Consider the following 21,808-nt stretch of genomic DNA (forward strand, 5'->3'; position numbering starts at 1 on the left):
TCATTGGATTTGTTACTTCAAGATTTTTATTGTACTTTTAGGGGCTTGTAATATACAAACACATGGTGGACAGGGCTTGAATGTTTTGCTTTCTCGAAAGCAAAAGTACTTAGATAAGAAAATAAATTTAGTGTTGACGTTTGATGACAGTGGACCCCTTGAGCTCTTGTTCTAGGCAGGGAAACCTTAGGCTTAGTTGTGGAAAACCCTGGCTGAAAATCCCTATCTAAAAAGCCAAAGATGAGTCACTAATTTTCAAAAAGTTACTAAGATAAACATGTGTTCAGATTCATGTAATTAAATTTCTATTTGTAGAAGTAAAAATATCCCACTAAAGTGATTTTTAAAATACTAATATGACAGGAATTTTAATAATTTCTTTTTGCAATTTTCAGTTCATAGGTTTGTATAGAGCTTTAGTAAATTTTTAAAAGGTCAAGAAGCAATATTCCTTGTTGGAAGGAAGTAGAATTTTAGAGCATGTAGTAAATACAAGTTACAAAGGAGCTGGCTTTTTTGTTACTTTATATTGTGAAAAGCCCTGATGGGAATCAACCAGTTGTTGACTTATGTAGTCCTTGCTGACCCAAATAAATCAGTAAGAATAATCCAAATAGCCTTTACATCACTCTAAGGTTTGTTCAGAGGAAACTTTTCCAAGACAGATGCAAAATACCAGAACTTTTTAAAGTATCAAGTCAATTAGGAACCTTTTCTGCTGGATAACAATACTTGCATGTATGTTTACTGTTTTATTTTAAATGTGTGGCTAAAGGCAGTGTAGCTTCTCAAAGAATAAGCAGTTTTTATTGCAGACAGTTGTTAGAGTAGATTTTCAAATTGCCAAAAATACAGTTTCAAAACCATTTTAGAAAAGCTGAAAACATTTTTATCTGGAAAACTTAATCCTCTTTATCAGAATTACCAGTTCACTGGTGGTGTATATTTGGAATGTAATCAGGTCTTTATATGGGAAACAATGCTTTAATTAATTCCTTTATTCACATAGACATGCTTTCTTCATTTTTAGTCAGACATAATAGCTGTACTTGTTGTTAGTCACTAGTGCATATTCTATGTTGAGATGCAATGCAACTAAAACCTGTTTTCTGGTTACAGAAACTAATCTCTGAAGTGAAAATTCAAGTGGATAACCAGATCCAAGGTCTTCATTTCAATATCACTGCAATCTGTCCTGACGGAAGTAAAAAAACTGGCATGGAAGGATGTAAAAATGTGGGATATAATGAAGAAGTATGTTGATAGTTCTTGTTCTTCAAGAAGCTTATTTTTCTGTTTGTGTTTCACTGGTGTGAAATCTTCTAGAGATTTACTTAAACTGAAAATGGATTTATGTGATTAATGATCACAGACTCTTTATTATTTTCTGGTTTTGTTTTTCCTGAATCTTATTTTAATTCTCACTAATCTCATGGGAGTAAGGCTCAAAGCTTTTCCTGAAAGCTAACGTCCATTAAAACTCTCCTCCTTTGTCCTCCACTGGGCACAATGGCCATGTTCATTGTGATGAAATCTGTACGTAAAGAGATTGAAAGATAATCACCCAGTGGAAAAGAATCACTGGAATTTGTGTTCCTTGTGTCTGTACAAGACACCACGTTTTCCTCTCCTTGCCCTAGTAGTCTTCATGCACACTCGGGGCTGTGGATAATTAGTTTATTTTATAAATCAAATCAATAAAATGATTTATCCCCATTTGGATCAGTGCCACCTACTGAATGAAACAGATTGTAAAACTGGAGCATCATGCACCGTGAAAATGCAGGGGAAGATGTCTGGCTAATATAAAGAACATTACTTTCTTCCCAGAACAACTTCTCTGTGCCTTGATATATTTATCTAATTACTTGGACCAGTAGAGTAATTCATTTAGCTTGCCAGAAAGAGGTGTGTGTTTCTGGAGAGCAGGGTCAAGGAGTTCTTTCCTTCTTGATGTGTACGTACATCTCGGTGTGATTTTACTTGTGTCTGTGTGTAGAAATGGCAAAACAAATCAGTAGATTAAATGCATGAATTTTAAGTATGTTAATTTAGATGTATTTTATGCTATTCTGAATTTTGTCTGCATGATTAGCTCCTACAGTTTATGGGAGATTTGCTATGTTTTTCTTCTTAATTCATCTCTTCTCCAGTGTTGTTCCCTATGCATGTCATAAGAAATAAGGCTGGAATTTGTTCTGTTTAATGAAGAGAAAAATATTTAGATCTGTTTCTTTTTAATAAAAAGCCAAGCCAGTTGATTGTAAAAGATTGCATGTGGCCATAAACCTCTACTGCTGTTGAAAATGAGCCATCCTGAAAAGATTAATTTATTTTAACCGTAAATCCTCCTTTCAGTATTTGTTTACATGCAAAATGCTTTTCCTTAATTCTCACATTCCTTTCATTGACTAATCCTTCATCCTTCCTTTTCTTACCAAAACACGAAGTGTTATTATATTCTGGAAGAATCCTATGGCCTCTTCAGGGTGCAAAACTAACTGGCTATCAGTGCCAGCCTTCATAGCGTTGTAATTATTTAGTCGCAATACGTTTAAGCTTTCTGCCGCTGTATTCAGACTCATCAAATTTCACAGCTCTTACACAAGACATGATTAGCCCTGCCCTCACGTCTCCCTGCCAGTTCTCCAGTAGTGTTTTTTACCTGAAGGTGACGTTTTCTAGCGGGAGTGTGTGTTGAATAAAAAGCACATTCTCTAGCTGTAGCCTATCCTCCCCGTGTGATATGCACCTGCCATACGAATGAATTACTGTGTAGCCACACTTTTACCCCATAACCAAGGGGAAGAAATCTCATGCACGAAGAGTGTGGGCAAGTGAGGAGTTATGTGTGTAGTGGAGAAACAAGAAGAAGAAAAGCAAAGGGCAAGACAAAGCCTGTGTGCCCCCTGAGTATGACACTAAGAAGCGCCTGCTTCTGCACAGCATTCTTCTCCTGTTGTCCGTGTAGGCAGCCGCAGCCCCACTCGCCACAAAGCCACCATTGTCCTCAAGGGCTCTGCTGTTCTTATGTGGGGGCGCAGCGGGAGGGGGAGACAGCGATGGGGAATGAATAGTCTTAGTCTTTGTGGGTAGTTTCAACCTCGTATGTAATCAGTTTCTTAGGTTTTCTCCTTTTTTTTTTTTATTTGGAAATCTTTGTTCTTTGGTGGCAAAGAGTAAAGGTATTTGTTTCTCTTGGGCTCCTTTCTCGCCTTTTCCTCTTGGTTGTAATTTTGTTTTCTGTCAGCAGGATAAATAGACTTAGTGAGAATACCCTGTCAGAAGCCTACTGGTCAAAAAAAAATGCAAAAAAACAAGATTGCTATGCATCTATCACAGATGTCAGAGCTGTCAAAGAATTTTGGTTGTGATTGATGCAAATTCTGTGGCAGCCACCTAATCACCAAAATGATCCAGGGTCCTGTGCCAGGACTCTGGAAAGCCACAGTGGCTGCACTCTTGGGTTGAGGACCTGGGGCATGGTGGTAATGGCCATGACACAGCCAGGAGCTAGGCACTGAAGCAGCACTTGGTCTACCTAGGACCACAGTAAGAGCAGCAAGACTCTCTTGCTCCATCTTCATTGTAAGAATTGGAAAAATAAGCTGATACTAAGGTGTGAGCCATTTCTGTGTTTTAGTAGGAGTAGATAGGTTAATCCAAAAAAACCTGAGTGGCTTCTATTTGCACAGACTGCTCCTGCAGCAAGAACATTCATTATAGGTTCTTTTTATGAAGAGTATCTCTGTTTCTGTTTGTGTATTGTCTTACTCAATCTAGTCCAAATTCTCATCTGAATATTTCTATACTATAATAGAATGCACACATTAAATAATAACAGGAGGATGATGATGGTAATTCTGTTTCTATTTAACTTGCATTAAACTTGTCTCTTGCAACTATGCTTGCTTAACATGAAAACTATGCTGCTGTCAATCTTCTATTGTTAGGATTTTAACTGTATTTGTGATGCCTGTCGTTAGTAATATATCATATATGACAAATCACCACTATGTACTTTGTTACACTAGCTAGTGCACATTCATATACAATGTAAGATTCTGCTTTGTTTATGTGTTAAAAATTTTAAGCAAATCATAGGAAATAACAATGATGTAAAATCTGTCTTTATTTCTTTTTAGGTACTTTTCAATGTATCAGTTACAATGAAAGGATGTGATACAACTGGAGGAAGAACATATGCAACACTTAAGCCTATTGGTTTCAATGAAACCGCCGTCGTTCATGTGCAGAAAAGCTGTGCTTGTCAGTATGGAGACAGTGCAGGGCACAAAAGAGTATGGGCTGATGAGACTTTTTCTGAGGGCAAACAGTCCCATTGCAGTGACAATAATTGTAGCTCTAATAGAGATACGCTGCTTTCTGAGAGGTGCAGACGACACCAGGACCAGCCCATCTGCAGCGGTCAAGGAGATTGCATAGATGGAAAATGTTTCTGCTACAAAAACAAGCTAGGCAATGTGTATGGCAAGTACTGTGAAATGGATGATTTTTCCTGTCCGTATTACCAGGGAAACTTATGTTCTGGTAAGCTGCTGAGTTTATGTCTGTGTTTTGGTTTTGTTTGGATTTTGTTTTGTTTTTGAAGCTTATATACATGATGTAGCTGAAAACAATGATATAAGTCTGTCAAGTACAAGAATTGTGTGTGCAGAATTAGTGTGTGAAATATCCTCAACAGCCTGCTAGGAATTTGCACTCCTGGGCTTTCTTCACCACAGAGGTATGCACTGTCTTCTAAACTTCAGGACTGCTTTTTAGGAGGTTTGTTGAGTTTTTTCTAAGTTATTTTAAGATTTAAATCTCAAACTTCTTCAGAAGGAATGATACTGATATCTCAGATAAAACAGTAGCTTTATTCCAGAAAGTGAGTTGATACATTTCAATCCAATGGGAATATGAGATACTAAGGGATTAGAATGAATTATAGCTTCCAGATGAGGTTCCAATTTTCTAACACCCGAAATCAGTCTTATTAGAGATACAGTGACACTTGATTTCAAATACTGATATATACACTAACACTGTTCAGAACACCTCTTCCAAAAAGGAGAGTGGAAGTGAAATATAAACAAGGAGAGTTGTTAGAAATTATTATTCTTTTTGTGTGGCCTACTTCAAGTTTTTTAAAGAAAGTATGCAAATGAAAATTGCAGGTGAAGAAAATACAAAACAGGTACTTTTAAGGTAGAGTTATTAAGGAAAAACGTGATTGAATCAGTATCATTACTGGATCTCTACAAGAATTTTTTTTTCCCCTCAGAAGTAATTACATATTTTAAAATCCATACTGCTGTCGTACATCCTTTCACTTCACTGTATACTGACCAATGAATGAACTGAGGGACCAATTTTTTTGACCACTCTTAGATAAATTTCAAGTAATACTATGGACTTTAGTAGAATAATTTTTGTTTTGCTCTGCTAGTGACTGTTAACTTTATGTAAAATGATGAGAAATAATGTTGCCTAATCCTTTAGATACTTAATTCCAACACAAAGAATTACAGTTCATCTTCTCATTCTTCTTTGCTCCCCACAACCAACTTTGCAAATTTACTATTTCTTAACCTGCGTAGGCCTTTCAGACTTACAGACTTCAAAAGCCTGAGATGTGGTGCCCTGATTGGCAGAAGAGACAGGGAGATCTTTGTCTAAAAGGTGTTAGAGATTGTCACATGATGGAGTGCTGCCCTAGGGTACCACAAGGGGAACCTGCTGCACGGGGCCGTGGCTGAGCAGTGTACCTCTGTGGGATATTGTCCAGTGCAGAGCCTTGCTCTGAGATGTCCTATGATTCCCTTTCCCCTTCCATTTTGCCCACCTCGGGCAAAAAAAGGGGCAGCCTATACCTTGGCCTCGCTCCAGTTTAGGGGATCCTGTCTGTTAGATGGGACTGTCTCCCTGCAGCTGCTTTGTGGAACCCTGGAGCACAAGAAGGGCCGTTGCAGTTTGTGTGAAACTTAGGTACTGCCAAGGCATCGTTGAGGAGACCTCATGAGATTTGCTAGACTTGCCTGTGCTTTATGCGCTCTCTATTTCTGTATTTCCTAAACGTGCTCTCACACGCTGTTAAAATGTGACTAAACTTTATGAGCATGTTAGTTGTACACCTGCCTAAATGTGGTACGATATGGAAGACATATAGATTTTGCCTGAAAGCTCCCACTGCTTTGCCTGGAAAATTTTAAAGGCCACCAGAGGTTCTTCACAGCCTCTGAATCCTTGAGGCTGTTCATTTTAAGTTCCTATTAAACAACCTACGCTTCATAAGCACAGCATACCCACCTGTCAGGCTCAGTCATCTGTCCTTTAGAGAGGCAGAAAAGCAGTGCTATCATCCGTGCTTCTGAAAAGAAAAGAAAAAATACAACCTGGCATGTGTGCATGAACTTGATACTCCTTCCTCCACCGAACCTTACTGGTAATTTGAACTGAATGCTTTCTTGCTAAAGAGAAGTTTGTTTAGTTTGCCTGAAGACTGTTTTCCACTGCTTTGATCCAAGGCAACAGGGAAAAATTCTAGTAAAAGGTTTTAGGATGACATCAAGGTAGCAGCTTTTGCTCAACTTCACAACAAACAGCAGCCATACGTATTTATCATGCTGGTAATTTCAGCCCAAATTGTTAACTGAAAAACTAATTAGCAAGCCAAGGTCTAAATTAGCTCTGTTTAACATAAAGCACCAGCAATACAAATGTATGCGTGTAAAAATTTACTTTCTATGTTTTCGTAAAAGCATATGACTCAAGGCTATCTGATGTTGTAGGTAATGGTGAATGCGAAGCTGGGAAATGCAAATGCTTTGCTGGTTGGGAAGGTGACCGTTGCCAGTGCTCGTTACAATCAGCAAATCACTGCCTGAATTCGAAGGGCCAAATTTGCAGTGGAAGAGGAAAATGTGTATGTGGACAGTGTGAGTGCACAGATCCAAGAAGCTTTGGCCGCTTGTGTGAATATTGCCCTACTTGTAACAAAGCCTGTGAAGAAAACTGGTATGTTTCTTGTGCTAGACTTGACTTTTTAACGCTGTAGTGTTGAAACAAGAAGAAATATTTCTGCTTGGATAGATGTGTGCTATATTTTGTAGATATTTAGACTGTAGGGAATTGAAACAATTCATACTGGAGACTTTTCTCTATGTAGCTGAGGAATTCACACTGGCAATTAAGAGAATTGCATGTCTGTATCTGTGTTGATGAGTCTGCGTCCAGCTTTCAGAAGTCAAAGGAGATGTGTCTGATAAGTATCATTTTTTCATATATTTATTAAAAGATTATTCTTCATATGAAATCTTCTGGGTAGGAAATAAAGCCCGTAAATCTGGAGGTTTAAAAATGGACAGTAGATCCTACTCATGAATGCCATCAAGTCCAATAATATTCTCCAAATTTGTTTATGTGCACTCCTTGTGCTTATCAGCTGAAAGAAGGAGGTGTGGAACACGAATGGTACCTGTGCATTGTTGCTGCCATCAGTCAGCAAAGCAGAGTTGGTCTTACCCAGAGAAGAACATTCTCCATTACTCAGTTTTAAACCACTTAGTCTTTGCCATGCTGGTTTTAAAGCCTGTCATTTTTCCTTACCCGTGTAAAGGAAGGAACAGTGTGGAGGTTGAAATGAGCAGCCCAAGGAGAGAAGCTAGACCAAGCTCTCAGTGGCCCACCTAGTGGTGCTGGCTTGAAGAGCCCTGTCCTTGAGCATGGCTTTTCTATGCCCTCCCGTCAGCATATGTAATGTTCTGCATCCCACTGTGGCTGGGAGGGTGAGAGATCAGCCTTTCATTGGAAAAGGAATTGCGATCAAAACAGAGTTGTTGTTTATTTGTGTTCACTTGAATTACAGCTCATCTGGTGAATATGCTGGAGAGCCAAGCTGGGTCATGTCTGAAAAGGTGACTGCTAAGACTTCACTAGATAAAATGCAGTTAGCCTTGCTGGCTTACACTTGTTCAAATTCTCTGGGAAATGCATGCCTTAAATATATTCAGAAGATGGCATAGCTCCGTTAAAAATTCAGTCAGGGCTTTTTCAGGATCACCTGTGATGTCCATCTTCTGCAAGGCTGTACAGTGAGGATGGTTAAGACTGACAGCGCTACCTCCCACGAGGCTGCTGAGCCTTTGAACTGCCCAGCAGCGGGAACTTAGGTGTCTTTGTAGCATCCAAAAAATTATTAACAAAGCTGTGTTTCCCAATGAAGTTGATAGGTAAGGAAAGACTAGGACTGAACTGGAGGCTGACAGCTGAAGAGAGGGCACTGGACCCGTAGCTGCACCCCCTGAAAAACACTCATCACGAAATGCAGAGCAGGGGCCGGATGAAAGTGGCTCAAAGCCAAAGATATGTTTTACTTTACAACTTCTGACTAGCTGGTTCTGAGAAGCATCACAGGAATAAAATGCTGAAAGGCATCACATTTCAGGAAAAAAATAAATAAATGTCGCAATGTTTTTACTAACAACAGGAAAGCATTATGTGCAAGCAATACGTCAGCCTGTGGATACAATCTTTTTAAGGGGAGTGCAGAGAAAGACATAGGTTTTTAATTACATTTTTATTTTGCAGGAATTGTGTTCAGTGCCATCTTTCTAACAATGCATCTCAAGCTAAACTTGACCAGTGCACAACCTCATGCGCTTATCTTCTGCATTATATTGACCAGACTTCAGGTATGTGACATTTTCTAGGTTATTTTAATAGGAGATAAAAATCTGTTTGGATTAATAATTGTATTCACCACTGTTAGAATGTCTTTCAAAAGTGTGTCATGTTATTACAATAACAAAGAAAGAAAGCAGGATAAAGAAAAATCACTGATAGCTTCAGGGCAAGTAGAACATAAATAATAACAGGAAATGTGATTGGCAAGCATTGCTAAATCAGATTTCCCAGCTCCTTGAGAAGTCACATCTAGTAATAATGAATCCTGCCTGAGCAATGCTTAAAGAAATATTTATAAAAAACTGTTACGGCATCTGTATGTTTTGCTGCTTTGGATATGCTTACATTATTTGACATTACCAGAAACAAGGAAGAATGAAGTAGAATGGAATGCTTACCTCACATTCAGTAATGTTTGAATATTCCTTTCAAGTACAAAAAACTGCACAGTTATGAGGGTTGTGAAATAATAAAATCTTTAATAATAAAATCTCATAAAACTTGATCAGTCCACACCGCAACAAAAACGCAGGTTGTCCATAAATTAGAAAACTAATTGTGAATACTTTTCTCATAACTTTTGTATTAATTAAAGGAAAGCTTGTTGTGTGAGAGAGGTGTACCAGCGAGGAGAACACTGGACACAGATTCAAGAAATCACATTTTCTTTCATATTTTGGCAATGATCTGCACTGCAATCTTACGAAGATTAAACTGTCTCGGCCCCATACATCTCTAACAATTCATCCTCTCTATTTCATCTATAAACTTTACAGAGAGTTTACAGTGGCCAACACAGTGAAGCCTTAGTCTTAGTTCTGTAGATTAAAGGAATAATAGTTTCACCATTTTTCTACAGTCAGTCTTAATTGGAATTTCCTTTCGTGCTATGCCCCGCTTTAAAAGCTTGCATATGGCAACTTTTACCCTTGGCTTCCTTAAAGTTCTTTTCCCTTAACTTTTATCAGGCTGGTGTTACATTTATGTGGCATTACTATGCAGTGGTAGATATAAGTGTGTTTGAGGAACGTGTCTATTCCATATGGTCGGCTTTACAGTTGTGTTTTCCTTCCATTGCAGAATGTTTCTCTGGACGAAGCTACTTTAGAGTCTTTTCCATAATCTTTATAGTTACCTTTCTGATCGGATTGCTTGTTGTCCTTATCATCAGGCAAATAATTCTGCAGGGGAGTAGCAATAAAGTTAAATCTTCAGCCGATTACAGAGTCTCTGCAACAAAGAAGGTAATTGATTTCAGACCCATCATATTCAGTAGTCTTTTTCTTGCATGTATAAGGTAGCTAATCTTTGATAAAAAAATTGTATCTTCTCCTTCAAGGATAAGATGTTTTTGCCTACTGTTTGTACAAGAACAGTAACGTACAGACGTGACAAACCAGAGGAAATAAATATCGACATCAGCAAGTTGCGATTAAACGAAACTTTCAAGTGTGAATTCTGAAGACTGTGTGTTTTCTGCAAATGTCTGTTTCCACCATGCTCGACTTTTAAAAAGTTACCTTTTGTACTCTGCCAGAGTCTTGACTGTTGCCTTACAGTTTTGTGTCATGCATTTTGTTGAATACTGTAACAAAGTGACATGTAAGCATATTCACATAATGTGACTATGTTTGAAACCATAGCTGCTGTATTTTTTTTTTTATTTTTGAAAGAGAAATGTGCGTTACTACTGTTCAGGAACGTTAGTGTTGATGTAGCACTTTAGCATATTTTAATTTATTTAGTTATGGCCTAGAATGTAGACATGAACCGGTCTGACAAAGCACTGATCTCACTCTACACGTAGCTAGTACTGATGTGCTCTGTGGGAATGGACAAAAACTGTGACTGAAATATTAACATTGCTGTATATTATAGCGATAGATAAAACTATTCAAACGCTCTTAAATAGAGTAAATGGTACTTTTATAGTTCTCTCAGTTGACTAAATTCCACCGGTGTGTCTGCTTTAGCCTCTTAGCTTTGCCTCATTACTTAATAAAAATGACTGGATTAAATGAGTGCTTAGTTACTGGTGTGGGTGTATAGTTGTATGTGTATCTGCACACACATGCATGCACACACACACAGGTAAATTATATATATAGTTTTTTATATGTTATGATGTCACTTAAAGATAATTTATATCTGATAAAGAGTAATTTTTAGCCTTTTTTACCTGTTTCAACATAAAATTATATATGAGTTTTAAGGTGTTTGGAAACTGGGTGGCTACAGAAAACGAGAGAGTTCCTCTGTCCGACAGCATGGTCTAGATGATGATCACTGCTGGCTGACTTCACCTTTGGGGTCAGCAGCATCGACTCCATTGCAAGCAGATAAATTACAGCAGAGCTGTGCTTGGTTTGCTAGCTACATGTCAGTGTTTTGCCAAGTAAGGACTTTGTTCTTTTTGTATTATGTCAAATATAGGTCTGATTTTACACATGTGCTCTTTTTTTCTATGTAAATTAGTTGACAGGATTAGTTTTTGTGAATCCTTACATAACCACTTCAATTGTTGTGACTGTGCATTGAGAAATGTGTCCAGTGTGATGTGGAAAAGAACCTGCAATTTGGAAAAAGGTGAGGAAAACAGGAGTCTCTTTCTCAAGAGGAACCCATTAATTGACTTCATAAATGTGGGATCAAATTCTGCCTTCAGAAATGGGCAAGACTCTTCTAAACACAGTGGGACCAATATAAGCTTATTGAGAGCAGAATTCGAGCTACAAGGTAAAGCAGAAGCATTTTCTTACCCCTGAAACTGGCTATAGTGGTAGAAGATGTGTTCCTGTTATATGCTAGTTGGAAGAGTTAGGCAACTGTCTGATTTACTAACTTCATGCTGCTGAAACTCTATGAAAATCTGTTCAACCTCTAATGCACTAAAATCTTGATGGCAAAAAGAAAAATCATCTCAGAAGACAGTATGCAGTGTATCATTTTAGCAATTAAATGTTTCTAAAGCAGTCTTCAAAGTAGTCCGTGAGCTTTCTATCATACAGGTAAAAGTGTCTTATTTAAAGAAAAGGGGATTTCCTTACACTGTCCCTGATTTTAGTGATAACTTAACTGTAATATCTTAATTACAGACTAATTCTGTAATCTATCAAGTATACCTTAAACTTTCATTTTCTTTTAAAACATTTAGAATAATTTTCCTCCTGTGTAAATTAACAAATTCCAAACCATTGGTTTCAGTGGGATAAAGAGAAAAGATTGATAAAGATTTACCTGCTATTGCCCTTGTCACAATTATTATTTTTAAGTGCGTAGGAAACAAAGTCTATGAGTCTCTATTTGACTTAACAAAGCAAACAAACAAAAAAAAAAAAAAAACCTCAGCAGAGAATATCTAACAAAAGATGTGATTATGTTCTTTAAACAATGTGATTTTTTTTTTTTAACAAAAAAGATTCCTCAGAATGTATTTCCCATAATGGCCTTTAAAGCGTTTACTGAAATGATAACTAATGTTTTTTCTTTAGAAATTACTTTTCACTGTTAGAGGGAGTTAAATTCTGTGAGCAGGGGACAATGGAGCTGGATTCTTTGTGGAAGAAAGATTTGAGCTGTAACACCCATCTCCCAGACACATCATGCTGCTCCTACTTTTCTTCTGTAGCACTTGGTTGGCATTGCAGTGCTGCCTGTGAAGGGGCATGGCCAGCATTTCCTTATCAGACACCTGTCTGAATTTTTTAAATGCTCTGGCCAAATAGAGCAAGCTCACAGGACAAATTGCACTGTAAGCTGCTTGCCGTCCTGAGGTTTAAAAAAAAAAAAACACAAAGTATGTTAAAAAAAAAAAAGTTTTTTAAGAAAAATAGCTTTTTTTTGCATCTCCCACGTGGCTTTGCTGTATTATGGAGGCAGCTAGTGAAAAAGAATAAGTTGCTGCTAATGTGACAGGTCAAGGCTTTTAGAAGGCCCATGGGGAGCTTATACAGAGCAGGATCCTTGGGAGGAGGCTTTGTTTCTAGGGATGGAATCTATCCATGAGAAACTCTGGCTTTGCTTGGTACTTGTTTCCCTCTGCCTTTGACCATGTTTTTCAGAAGAGCTGCTGCAGGAGATGAATAGCCCAACAAAAGCCTCACTATTTAGGGAGCTGTGTTCCCTCAGCACATGACCTTAAATGAGAAAGCAGCCTGTAATTCACAAGGAATTTCCTCAGTGATTGTAGGAGGATTCTGTTTTCTATAGTGCTTAATATGGGAGATATTAAAGACGAATTAGTTCAGATTAATTTTCAATGTATTGTGCGTCAAAGATGCTTGTAAAAATAGGGGAAAAAATATCTAGCCTTAGAACAGAATGGTCCAAACTTCTTCAATTAAACTTCTTATACTGAGCTTCTTCAAAAACAAACAAACAAACAAACAAAAGTCAAATAATTCAGCTGCATGCCTATATCCATAAATATACCGGCAGATACTGTTGCATTTCATCATTGGATTTGGGATTTGCTTTTAGATTTGCTTCCACAAGCAGAGCATGTGTATGACTTTTCACAGAAAATTTGTTAATGTTAAAATCCATATGTATAATTTCCAAATTCTAATGCTACATTTTTACCTTTAACTGGTTATTTGTCTAACGTTTCAGGAGTGACATGTTTATCTAACCAAAGGACATGCGTTTTACTTCAGATTTTTTTTCCAAGACTCAAAAATGAAGAAATACTATGAATTGATTATTTCCAAGCATCATGAGTACGTTAATAACATTGCTACAGAAGTGTGTGGGAAAATAGCTGTTTCATCTAGAAAACGTGCACATGGTATGCAAGGAATTTTCATTGTGCTGAGCTGAAATTCCCTTACGTTCACAAGGAATGTTGAAAGTGAACCTTAGAAAGGAAGGACGTTTGTATAGGCATAGTTTGCATTTTATCCATTATTTTCAACTGGATTTATTTTTTCCTCTCCATGGTGTCGTGAAAACCTGCTATGTAAAGTATTCTTCAAACTGCAGTGGAAAAAAATATTTTCCCAGTCTGATCATACATATTTGTTTCCTGCTTAGTGTGCCTATCTAAATGTACATGTGTTGTGAACTGTGGGAGTGTAAACGTGTGAAGCAGCTTCAAGCAACTCTTAGTCCTGGAAGTAGCCGTAAAGCCTAGTGATGCCCAAGGCAGCGAGATGCAAGGGTACTGCTGCTCGTGCAGGGACTTGAAGAGGGATGGCATCCTCAGCAGGTGCAATGTGTCCTACAATTCCCAGAATTGAGAATGATCCTACAGCATCCCGACAGAGATGGTGCTCTGAGATGACACTTCTCCATTTGTCAGGGCAGGAAGTCTCTTCAAAGTAGGTTGGCTTGGCAGAGGTGTTGCAGTTTCTGTCCTAGGCGCTTGGCCACATGCTATGCTCAGCGCTGCAGGCTTTTCGCATCTTTGCTCATCAAAAAACGCCTGCATGTAACATAGCAAGGGACCACCTGTGCCAGTACGTACTGTAAACCTGGATGCTGCAGACCTCCATTAAAGCTTCTGGGAAGACTTTGGGCATCTGCCCGTTGACTTCCCACCAGCCTCAGGATCTCAGCCAGCCACCCCTAAGTAGTGAAAGCTGTAGCTGGGAAAGGGCACTTCTCATAGAGGCATTCGTGCTGAGTCAGTGCTGGGCGACACTGACTCTGCTCTGACTGTGAGTGAAGTGCGGTGCCAGTGTTCTGGCTGCCCATTTGCAAGAGAGGAAAAAGATTTATTTGCTAAGCAGAAATGGAGCAGTAGTTAAGAAGAACACTACTTTTTCATGATGATCTTGACACTGCTCAATGCACAGGCATCTCATGGATATTACAGAGAATTGAAATTCATGGAGAGGGAAAAAAAGGTTAAAATTAGCCAGCATGAATGCGTTTCTATAGCGAGCCAAATCAGTGAGGTTTCACTGAGTGCAAGCCAGCTCAGAATGGTTGGCCTTTCGGGGGGCGGGGGCGGGGGGAACAAAATCTAAATTTAGTAGATTCTAGTGCTTTAGAAATGCTGTTCTGGTTTGCATGTTCTCTTTGTTTCCTTTTCTACACACTCTCTTAAAAAAAAAGGTACTTACTTATTAAGAAATAATATTTAAATGTCTGGCACTTGCTAAAACAATGGCTTCTACCCAAATCCTAACATTTCATCCTGATACCTATATTGTTTTTCAGCTGTTTCAGTTATATTTTGAAGGGAGATGTTGAAAGATGAAAGATTCTTTTGGGAAGGCATTAGTGTTGGATGAATTCATTGTGCTAACATCTTTTTCACTTTTACCTACTACTGCTTCAAAAAATAAAGCTACTTTAAAGTGTCTTATTTAGCAATGGTGTGACAGATATTAATAATACTACAGTTTTTAACTTTCTATTTAACATTTACTACCTTTTGTAAAAAAGTATATCCAGATAAATAATGTTTCTCTAGATTTTATGCATAGAGAATTTTAGTAAGGGAAGAGGTTTTAAATAAATTTGTAACTTCTTACTGTTCATTTTACATTTTAAATGATACATTTAAATCACTACTTTTGTTTGTCTGGAAATATACTGAAAATTTTATTATTTAAATTAGTATACTTTATAGCTGTTTATTCATTTCAGTTGACTACTAACTTCTATTTTTGTATTTATTAATGAGTTGACACTGTAGTATATTGAGATGTTTATTTTTCTATCAGAGCTGTAACAACTATGACATAGCATTATTTTAATGCAACATCATTGTACTTGCTCTAAAAAATAAAATCAATATTTAATCCATATGGAATTTTCATATTTGTAATGTTTACTGTATCTGTGTTAAGTTACAGAAGAGATGCTCAACTCTTTTTAAAAATGCAGATAATTTTCATTAAGGTGTACAAATATGTCTGCAAAGGGAAGTCTATGATTACAGTGGTTTTTAAATAGAATAATATTGTGTCAGGAGAGATAAAATACAAAGAATTCCACATTTATCAGATGTAGGCAAAGAGATGAATGCACGTTCAGGATGAACGTTGAAAACTTGGAAAGGACCACGATAGTTAGCAGTTTGGAGATGCAGCTGGTTCACCTTGCCCAACCTGAAGCACGAATGCACCAGGAGGTGTTAGCACTTTGTAGGGGACAAGAAGATACTTCTTGTAGAAACATTATCCATTGATAGGTGGTTATGATAGCCTTTCTTCTGCTTTGCTCAGTTGGGTGGTAGAGGAGCTAGTGCTCTGCCAATGCATAAATTTCTGTGCAGATGCCTCATCTGTGCCACTCACTGCAGGCTTAAGGTGCTTGACAATGCACCAGGAGAATGGGAAGGTGGCACATGTTCTGTTCTCGTGCAGAATCAGTGATGGCATTTGTGTTGCACAAGGCCACAAAATTTCTCATTGAAAGGACTTCAAGACATGCTGTGTGTAAGGACTTTCAAAATTTGTGCTGTAAGACCACAATGCCTCAGTAAAAGACAGCTGTGGCACCAAGACACCTGAAAGGCATCACTGATAAAAAATAGCTGTTCATGCTCCTAACATGATCCGGTTTTTGTTCTGGTGTTGCGAGAGAATTAAGTGACAACAGATGTATGCCCAGTCATCATGTTACTTACTGTCCAGGACTTAACAATACAGTTGAAAAACCTGGGAAAAGGTGTACAGCAAAACTGGAAAGAAAAATAAGTAAATATCACAAGGACAATCTGTTGCTTCTTCTGTCAAAGCAAGGAGCATAATCCTGATATATGTCTGATGAGATTGAGGCTGAGGAATTTTCTTTCACGGAAGCAGGAGATTCATCAGCATTCACTGACGCATAGAGCAAGCCCATACAACCAGACCCACAAATGAAGAAATACACATTTCCCTCGAGAGCTCTTTATAGAGGAAACATTAATGTTGTCACCAACTCAGAGTAAACATAAACCTAGATCTGAATTTCAGGCATATAATTTAAGCATATAACTTGAGCTCCAGACACAGGGCTTCATTTTACCATTTGATAGTAATCTTGAAACTAAGGTTAGTGTTAACACTAACCCTAAGTCTCCTATAGACAGTGATCCTGGCACCAGGCTGTGTTGTGTACCCTCTATGTTGTGGAATGATGGTAAGTAATCTGTATGAAGTCTGTCCGTCTTCTGATGTCTGAAATCCAGCAATTAAAATATGCCTATATACTTTAAAATGTCCAGGTAGCAACACGGGTTTTGACACTAGTGGCATTGTATTTAGGCCAGTTTTTATTCACATCCACAAAGTTGTCACTGAGGACAGGACAGTGCCCTAATTTAGCTCTAATGTAACACAACTGCTATTTTGTTGCAGATACCATTGACAAGAAAAAGGCTTGCTGCTCAGTCTCTCCAAAGAGGAAAGAAACCTAAGTTACAGCCTCTAAAGCCGGAGGAGGAAAGAGATCCTGATTTCTGCCACTTTTTTGACACCAGTCATGTAGGTGCATGCTGTTACAGAATTTCTCTCCCTGCATGATTCCTTTTGTGGTAGATGCAGAATTTGATCCAATATACAGAGAGGATGGGATTAGGACAGTTGGTTTGAGTGAAGATCTGAATACGCATTATGACAAAGAAAAGGCAATGATTAGAATAAAAAAAGAATTTAAAAAATGTTAACAGACTGATTCTAACTAGTAAGGAGTTAATCTAAAAAAATCTGTAGTTTCTTCTGCTTTCAGGTCTACAACAAAGACAAGAACCTTGGAAATAAATTCCTGCTACCCTGGGTTTAAGACCAAACAGTTTAAATGTATGGTATGAATTAAATAAAAAATCTAGTTTTACAGAAACCCAAATGGTCTGAAGCTGCGTGTAGAGCACAGGTACTGTCACTGTGGTACAAGGGCTTCTGGCTACTCATCTTCTGCTTGGGAGTCTTGTAGTGGTCCAAGTTGGCTTGAACTGTACAGAATTCATGTTGCTTAGACATAGACTGCCGGTCTGGTTTATTAGCACTAAAGAGGCCCCAACATTATCACCTCCTGGCCCCTCACCCTAGGGAAGCTCTGGTGGGTGGCAGAAAGCAGTGTCTTCCTTTTGCAAACCATTCCATCATCTACTCAGCCCAGAGCATAATATGGCCTCTGATTATTTTCTTGGCCTTGAACTGCATGATTCGTGAAGGATAGTTACTGTTTAATAAAGATGATGTCTTTGCAAGCTGATAAAACTAAATGATTAACCACAAAAGCATAATATGCCAAGTTATGTCACATATGCTTATTGAAATCAGTGCATGCGATGTTATTTCTTCAGTTTTGCAGCTTTTCAAGTGCCCCTTTTGGGGCCCTAAGCCTCACCCTAAACCTCTTGTTTATGTCTTAGCAATCTGGAGAGCCCAGGACCTGTTCCTAAGTGGAGTTCCTCTGTTCCCAAAAGTGCTCACAGGAACAGCCTTTGCCACAAACCCCCTTCTGACTCTTTAACCTTTGGCCATAGCCTTAACACATCCATTCTGAAAGCATCCACAAGGCTGTAAGAAACGTGTCTGAACTGCTGAGGAGACAGGGGGACGTGTCCATGGATGGGTTTTCCACAGGGTTTTTAGCCACACCTTCACTTTGCTCTGGACAAAGCAGGAATTTCAGACTTCTGCAACTCAAACATGGTGCTCTCTTGATTATCCTTGTCTGCAGAAGTGTTTAAGGTTGGCTTCTGTCCTTCAATCATTCTGCAGCTGCACCTATGCTCCTGTGGGAAAAAAAAAAAAAAAAAAAAGAAAAAGAAAAAAAAAGCCAATTAAAATAAATACTGCTATCTATCTCAGCTTCTTGCACATCTTTCCGTATCTAAATTGGGCTATCAAAGAAAATTTTCCTCACGGTGCCTTCTTTGAAAATTGCAAGCACTGAATCAAAGGGCTTCTTCAGCAAACAGCTGATGAGAAGAGGTTTTTTATTTTGGGGCAGACAAGAACAAGTTAAAATCTGTAGTGTAAAGCTCTGCAAATTTTCTGCAAATGCTCTGTAGAGCATCTCCGAACCTGGTCAGATGCAGTCACATTCCTCTGCTCCTTTCCAATGTTAAGAAATCCTTTACGTGTGTGTGTGTGTGTGTGTGTGTCTGCATATCCCATCCAAATTAACTTTTCTTCAGCATCAAGAAGTGCATCTCCGATTGCTAAATAGCCTGTCAGACCAAACTTTATAAACATATGTACTCCGTAAGTATATGCACTATACAGACAGATACCATCTCACATATCTTTATATATATATACATGTAAAATTGAATTCCTCCCCTGATTTCTCATGCATAAAGGAATCTTTCTTTTAAAATTCCTATACACATCCCAGTTTCTGTTGATGGCTAGGCTGCTGTCATGTTGAAACTGTGACTTGAAGTGCTCCCCAATGTTCACGTCCTTGAGTCTTTGTGCTTTTATCTTTTTTGGCTACTGCCCTGCACACTAAACCTAAATCATGGAAAACAGACCTAGGGTGTGGCACCTAAGGGTGAGGGAGTAGAACTATTCTTGAGATTCAAAATGTAGATGAACCACCTATTTACGTAAGGACATGCTGATGTGAGCCTTTTCCTACCCCTTTTTTATAATACTTCCTAACATTTCTATGACTTAATTTCATACAGAATTTTCCTATCTTTCTCCTTAACAGAGATCTGATACTGAACCACCATCCTACCACGTTTAGCTCTGAAACCACTGAACAAAGGAAAGCTGGTCACTCACAGCTGTCCTGAATGATGCAAATGCTGCGGTTTGGTTCCCCTTTGGTTCAAGCAGACTATCTCTCTCTTCTTCACAGCTTCTCCTTAATTTGCAAGTAGCCCCATTCCTAGCGAAGCAGAAATCTCCTCCAGATACCACTCTCCTAGCATTACAGCTCTGCCTTTCTACTTCTCTCTCCAGTCCTGCACAGGGTACAGTGAATGTTTCAGAGAAAATTCCCATCAAAGTCCCGGTCTCCAGCTTTTTTCTTAGAGCGAAAAAGCTTTTGCCTCCAGAATTTCCTACCTTCCCTCTTCTTTATGTGGTTGATGCTCACCTGAACACTACAGGCTGTAACCTACTGCCTCTGAGGTTTACCAGCTTTGCACCAAATAGGCAAATTGCATGTTTGTCTGTATGTCTGAATCCCGGACATCTGTTTGCTGGATGAGAGCATCTTCACACTCTTCCCTTCCCACAGGACATCCTAATTCCAGGAGGGCATTCTGCAATTTATACCTGTGGCTGGCTGGCCTTTTCCCACTCAGCTCCCGGAGACTCTTCCCAGACTGCGTTCCTGTCCTTGAATGCCCTTGGTTGGCTACTTGATTGGCTAACTAGTGCCTTGGCTCTATACAGAGTGTTCTTGAAAAGCGAAAATTTCTTAAATGGGATATTACATTAATCCTGCAACCTGCAGAGTTGTAAGAGGGATATGGAAACAAGTTTTATTTAAGTTGATTATAAGATTTACAACTGAAAGGATTGCAATACTTTTAATCTTCCTGTAACAGAGCTTTCTTTAGCTCGTAGCTCAGCCTATTACTTTTTTTTAGCTTTTCTACCTACTAGTCAGTCCACAACTTCCCACAATGGGGAAGGTGCCTATAACATCACAAGAACTACCCAGCAAATCTGCCACCTCCTGGCCAAATTTCTCTGTCTATTTGCCATGCTTCATAGCACAGCTCCTTCAGTGTCTAAGCCTGCTTTCCTGTCCATTGATTCTGCATCCTTTGGGATCTCTCTCTTCCTGTCTTCAGAACTTCTGCAAAAGTATTGGGGGTCGTGGGGGCAGGAACAGCCGCAGATCTGTGGTTGGGTAACAGCTTCAAACTTGGTAGATCTTAGAGAAAGAGTCTAGAAATCTGAGGAGGTTTCAAGCTTTGGGGCCCAGAGTTAAGGGATTACGCCTGAGTTGCACAGATGAACTTTTTATATATGGGCCCTAAACAGTCCTGTTGCAAATGACATCATCTGATAACCAGGCCATTTGATAAGTGAGGCTTCCTGAATTATAAGCTGAGCTTTTAATGAGACACAACTATGGCAATGGGAAGGATTGTTTCTAACACAAAAATTGAAATGAGAAAGAAAAAAGGGTGCGCCTGAAAACAGTTTAAACAAGGATTATAGTGTCCTTTATTATAGCAACTATCACCTTAAAATGGTCTTTTTGGGTTGAGAAATCATTATTTCACTCCTAGGCTTTGTTCAAAGCCTGAAATTCTGACCTTAAAAATGTTGGCAAAGATAGCTCCAACTTTTGGCACAGCACAGACTCAAATGCACTCCTACGTTTGTTGAGTCCTAAGAAGCGGAAAATTAAAAAACAAGAAAAGACTACTGGGATAGCTCTGAAAATAAAAGTCAGCATAGCAGAAATCTATTAAGATATTTTCCACAGTATGAATCTATAAGGCTTTTCCACATGGGATGAGTATTTGGATTAAGGTAGACATTTTGACAGGCTGGAGGAATGGGCCAACAGGAGCCTCATGCAATTCAGCAAGGACAAATGCCAAGTCCTACACCTGAGGCAGACTAACCCCTTGAACTGATCCATGGCGGGGTCTGCCTGGTTGGGGAGCAACTCTTCTGGAAAGGATCTGGGAGTTCTGGTGGACATAAGCTGAATGTAAGCTAGTGGGGAGCCCTGTCACCAAAGCAAGCCAACAGCGTCCTGGGCTGTATTAACAGGACTGTAGCAAGTAAAATGATGGAAGCGATTGTCCTCCTTTACTTAGCACTCGTTAGACCATAGTTAGATAATGCATCCACTTTTGGGGCCTCATTACAAGAAAGATATTGAGAATCTTGAGTAAGTTCAGTGGAGGGCCGCTGACATGGTTGGAGCTACAGCACTTGCCCAGTGGGAAGAGGTCAAAGGAGCTGGGCAGTCCAGAGAAGAGATGGCTTCGGGAGTCCAAAAAGCAGCTTGCCAGGGCCTATGAGGAAGTTATCAAGAAGATGGAGCCAGCCTGTTCACTGAGGTCCATGGTGAGATAACAGATATAAGGTGAAAACAGGAGGTTGAGACTGATACAAGGAAAAATGTTCATTCTGAGGGTAATTAAGCACTGGAAGAGGTTGCTTAAAGAGGCTATGGGGTCTCTGTTCTTCAGTGTTTTCAAAACCCCTGAAAAAAGTCCTGAGCAAACTGGTCTAATGCAGAGTTGACTCTC

General features: G+C 38.9%; 1 protein-coding gene across 2 annotated transcripts in view; it reads left to right on the forward strand.

The window, feature by feature from the left end:
- The window catches only part of ITGB8 (integrin subunit beta 8), a 48,232-nt gene extending 30,873 nt beyond the window's left edge, over positions 1-17,359 (forward strand). The window contains exons 9-14 of one of the 2 annotated variants that reach the window (XM_086742484.1): positions 1,120-1,254; positions 4,146-4,551; positions 6,795-7,020; positions 8,593-8,696; positions 9,769-9,932; positions 16,983-17,359. In XM_086742484.1, coding sequence (XP_086598610.1) covers positions 1,120-1,254; positions 4,146-4,551; positions 6,795-7,020; positions 8,593-8,696; positions 9,769-9,932; positions 16,983-17,147 — 1,200 coding nt within the window. In that variant the 3' untranslated portion in view covers positions 17,148-17,359. Of the gene's footprint in view, positions 1-1,119; positions 1,255-4,145; positions 4,552-6,794; positions 7,021-8,592; positions 8,697-9,768; positions 9,933-10,027; positions 15,444-16,982 lie in introns of those variants that run through there. The other variant, XM_086742485.1, reaches the window with a different exon arrangement.
- Positions 17,360-21,808: the final 4,449 nt, after the last annotated feature.

This window comes from Chlamydotis macqueenii, chromosome 2 (assembly GCF_036417535.1).
Source record: "Chlamydotis macqueenii isolate bChlMac1 chromosome 2, bChlMac1.mat, whole genome shotgun sequence".
In the NCBI taxonomy this organism is placed as follows: domain Eukaryota; kingdom Metazoa; phylum Chordata; class Aves; order Otidiformes; family Otididae; genus Chlamydotis; species Chlamydotis macqueenii.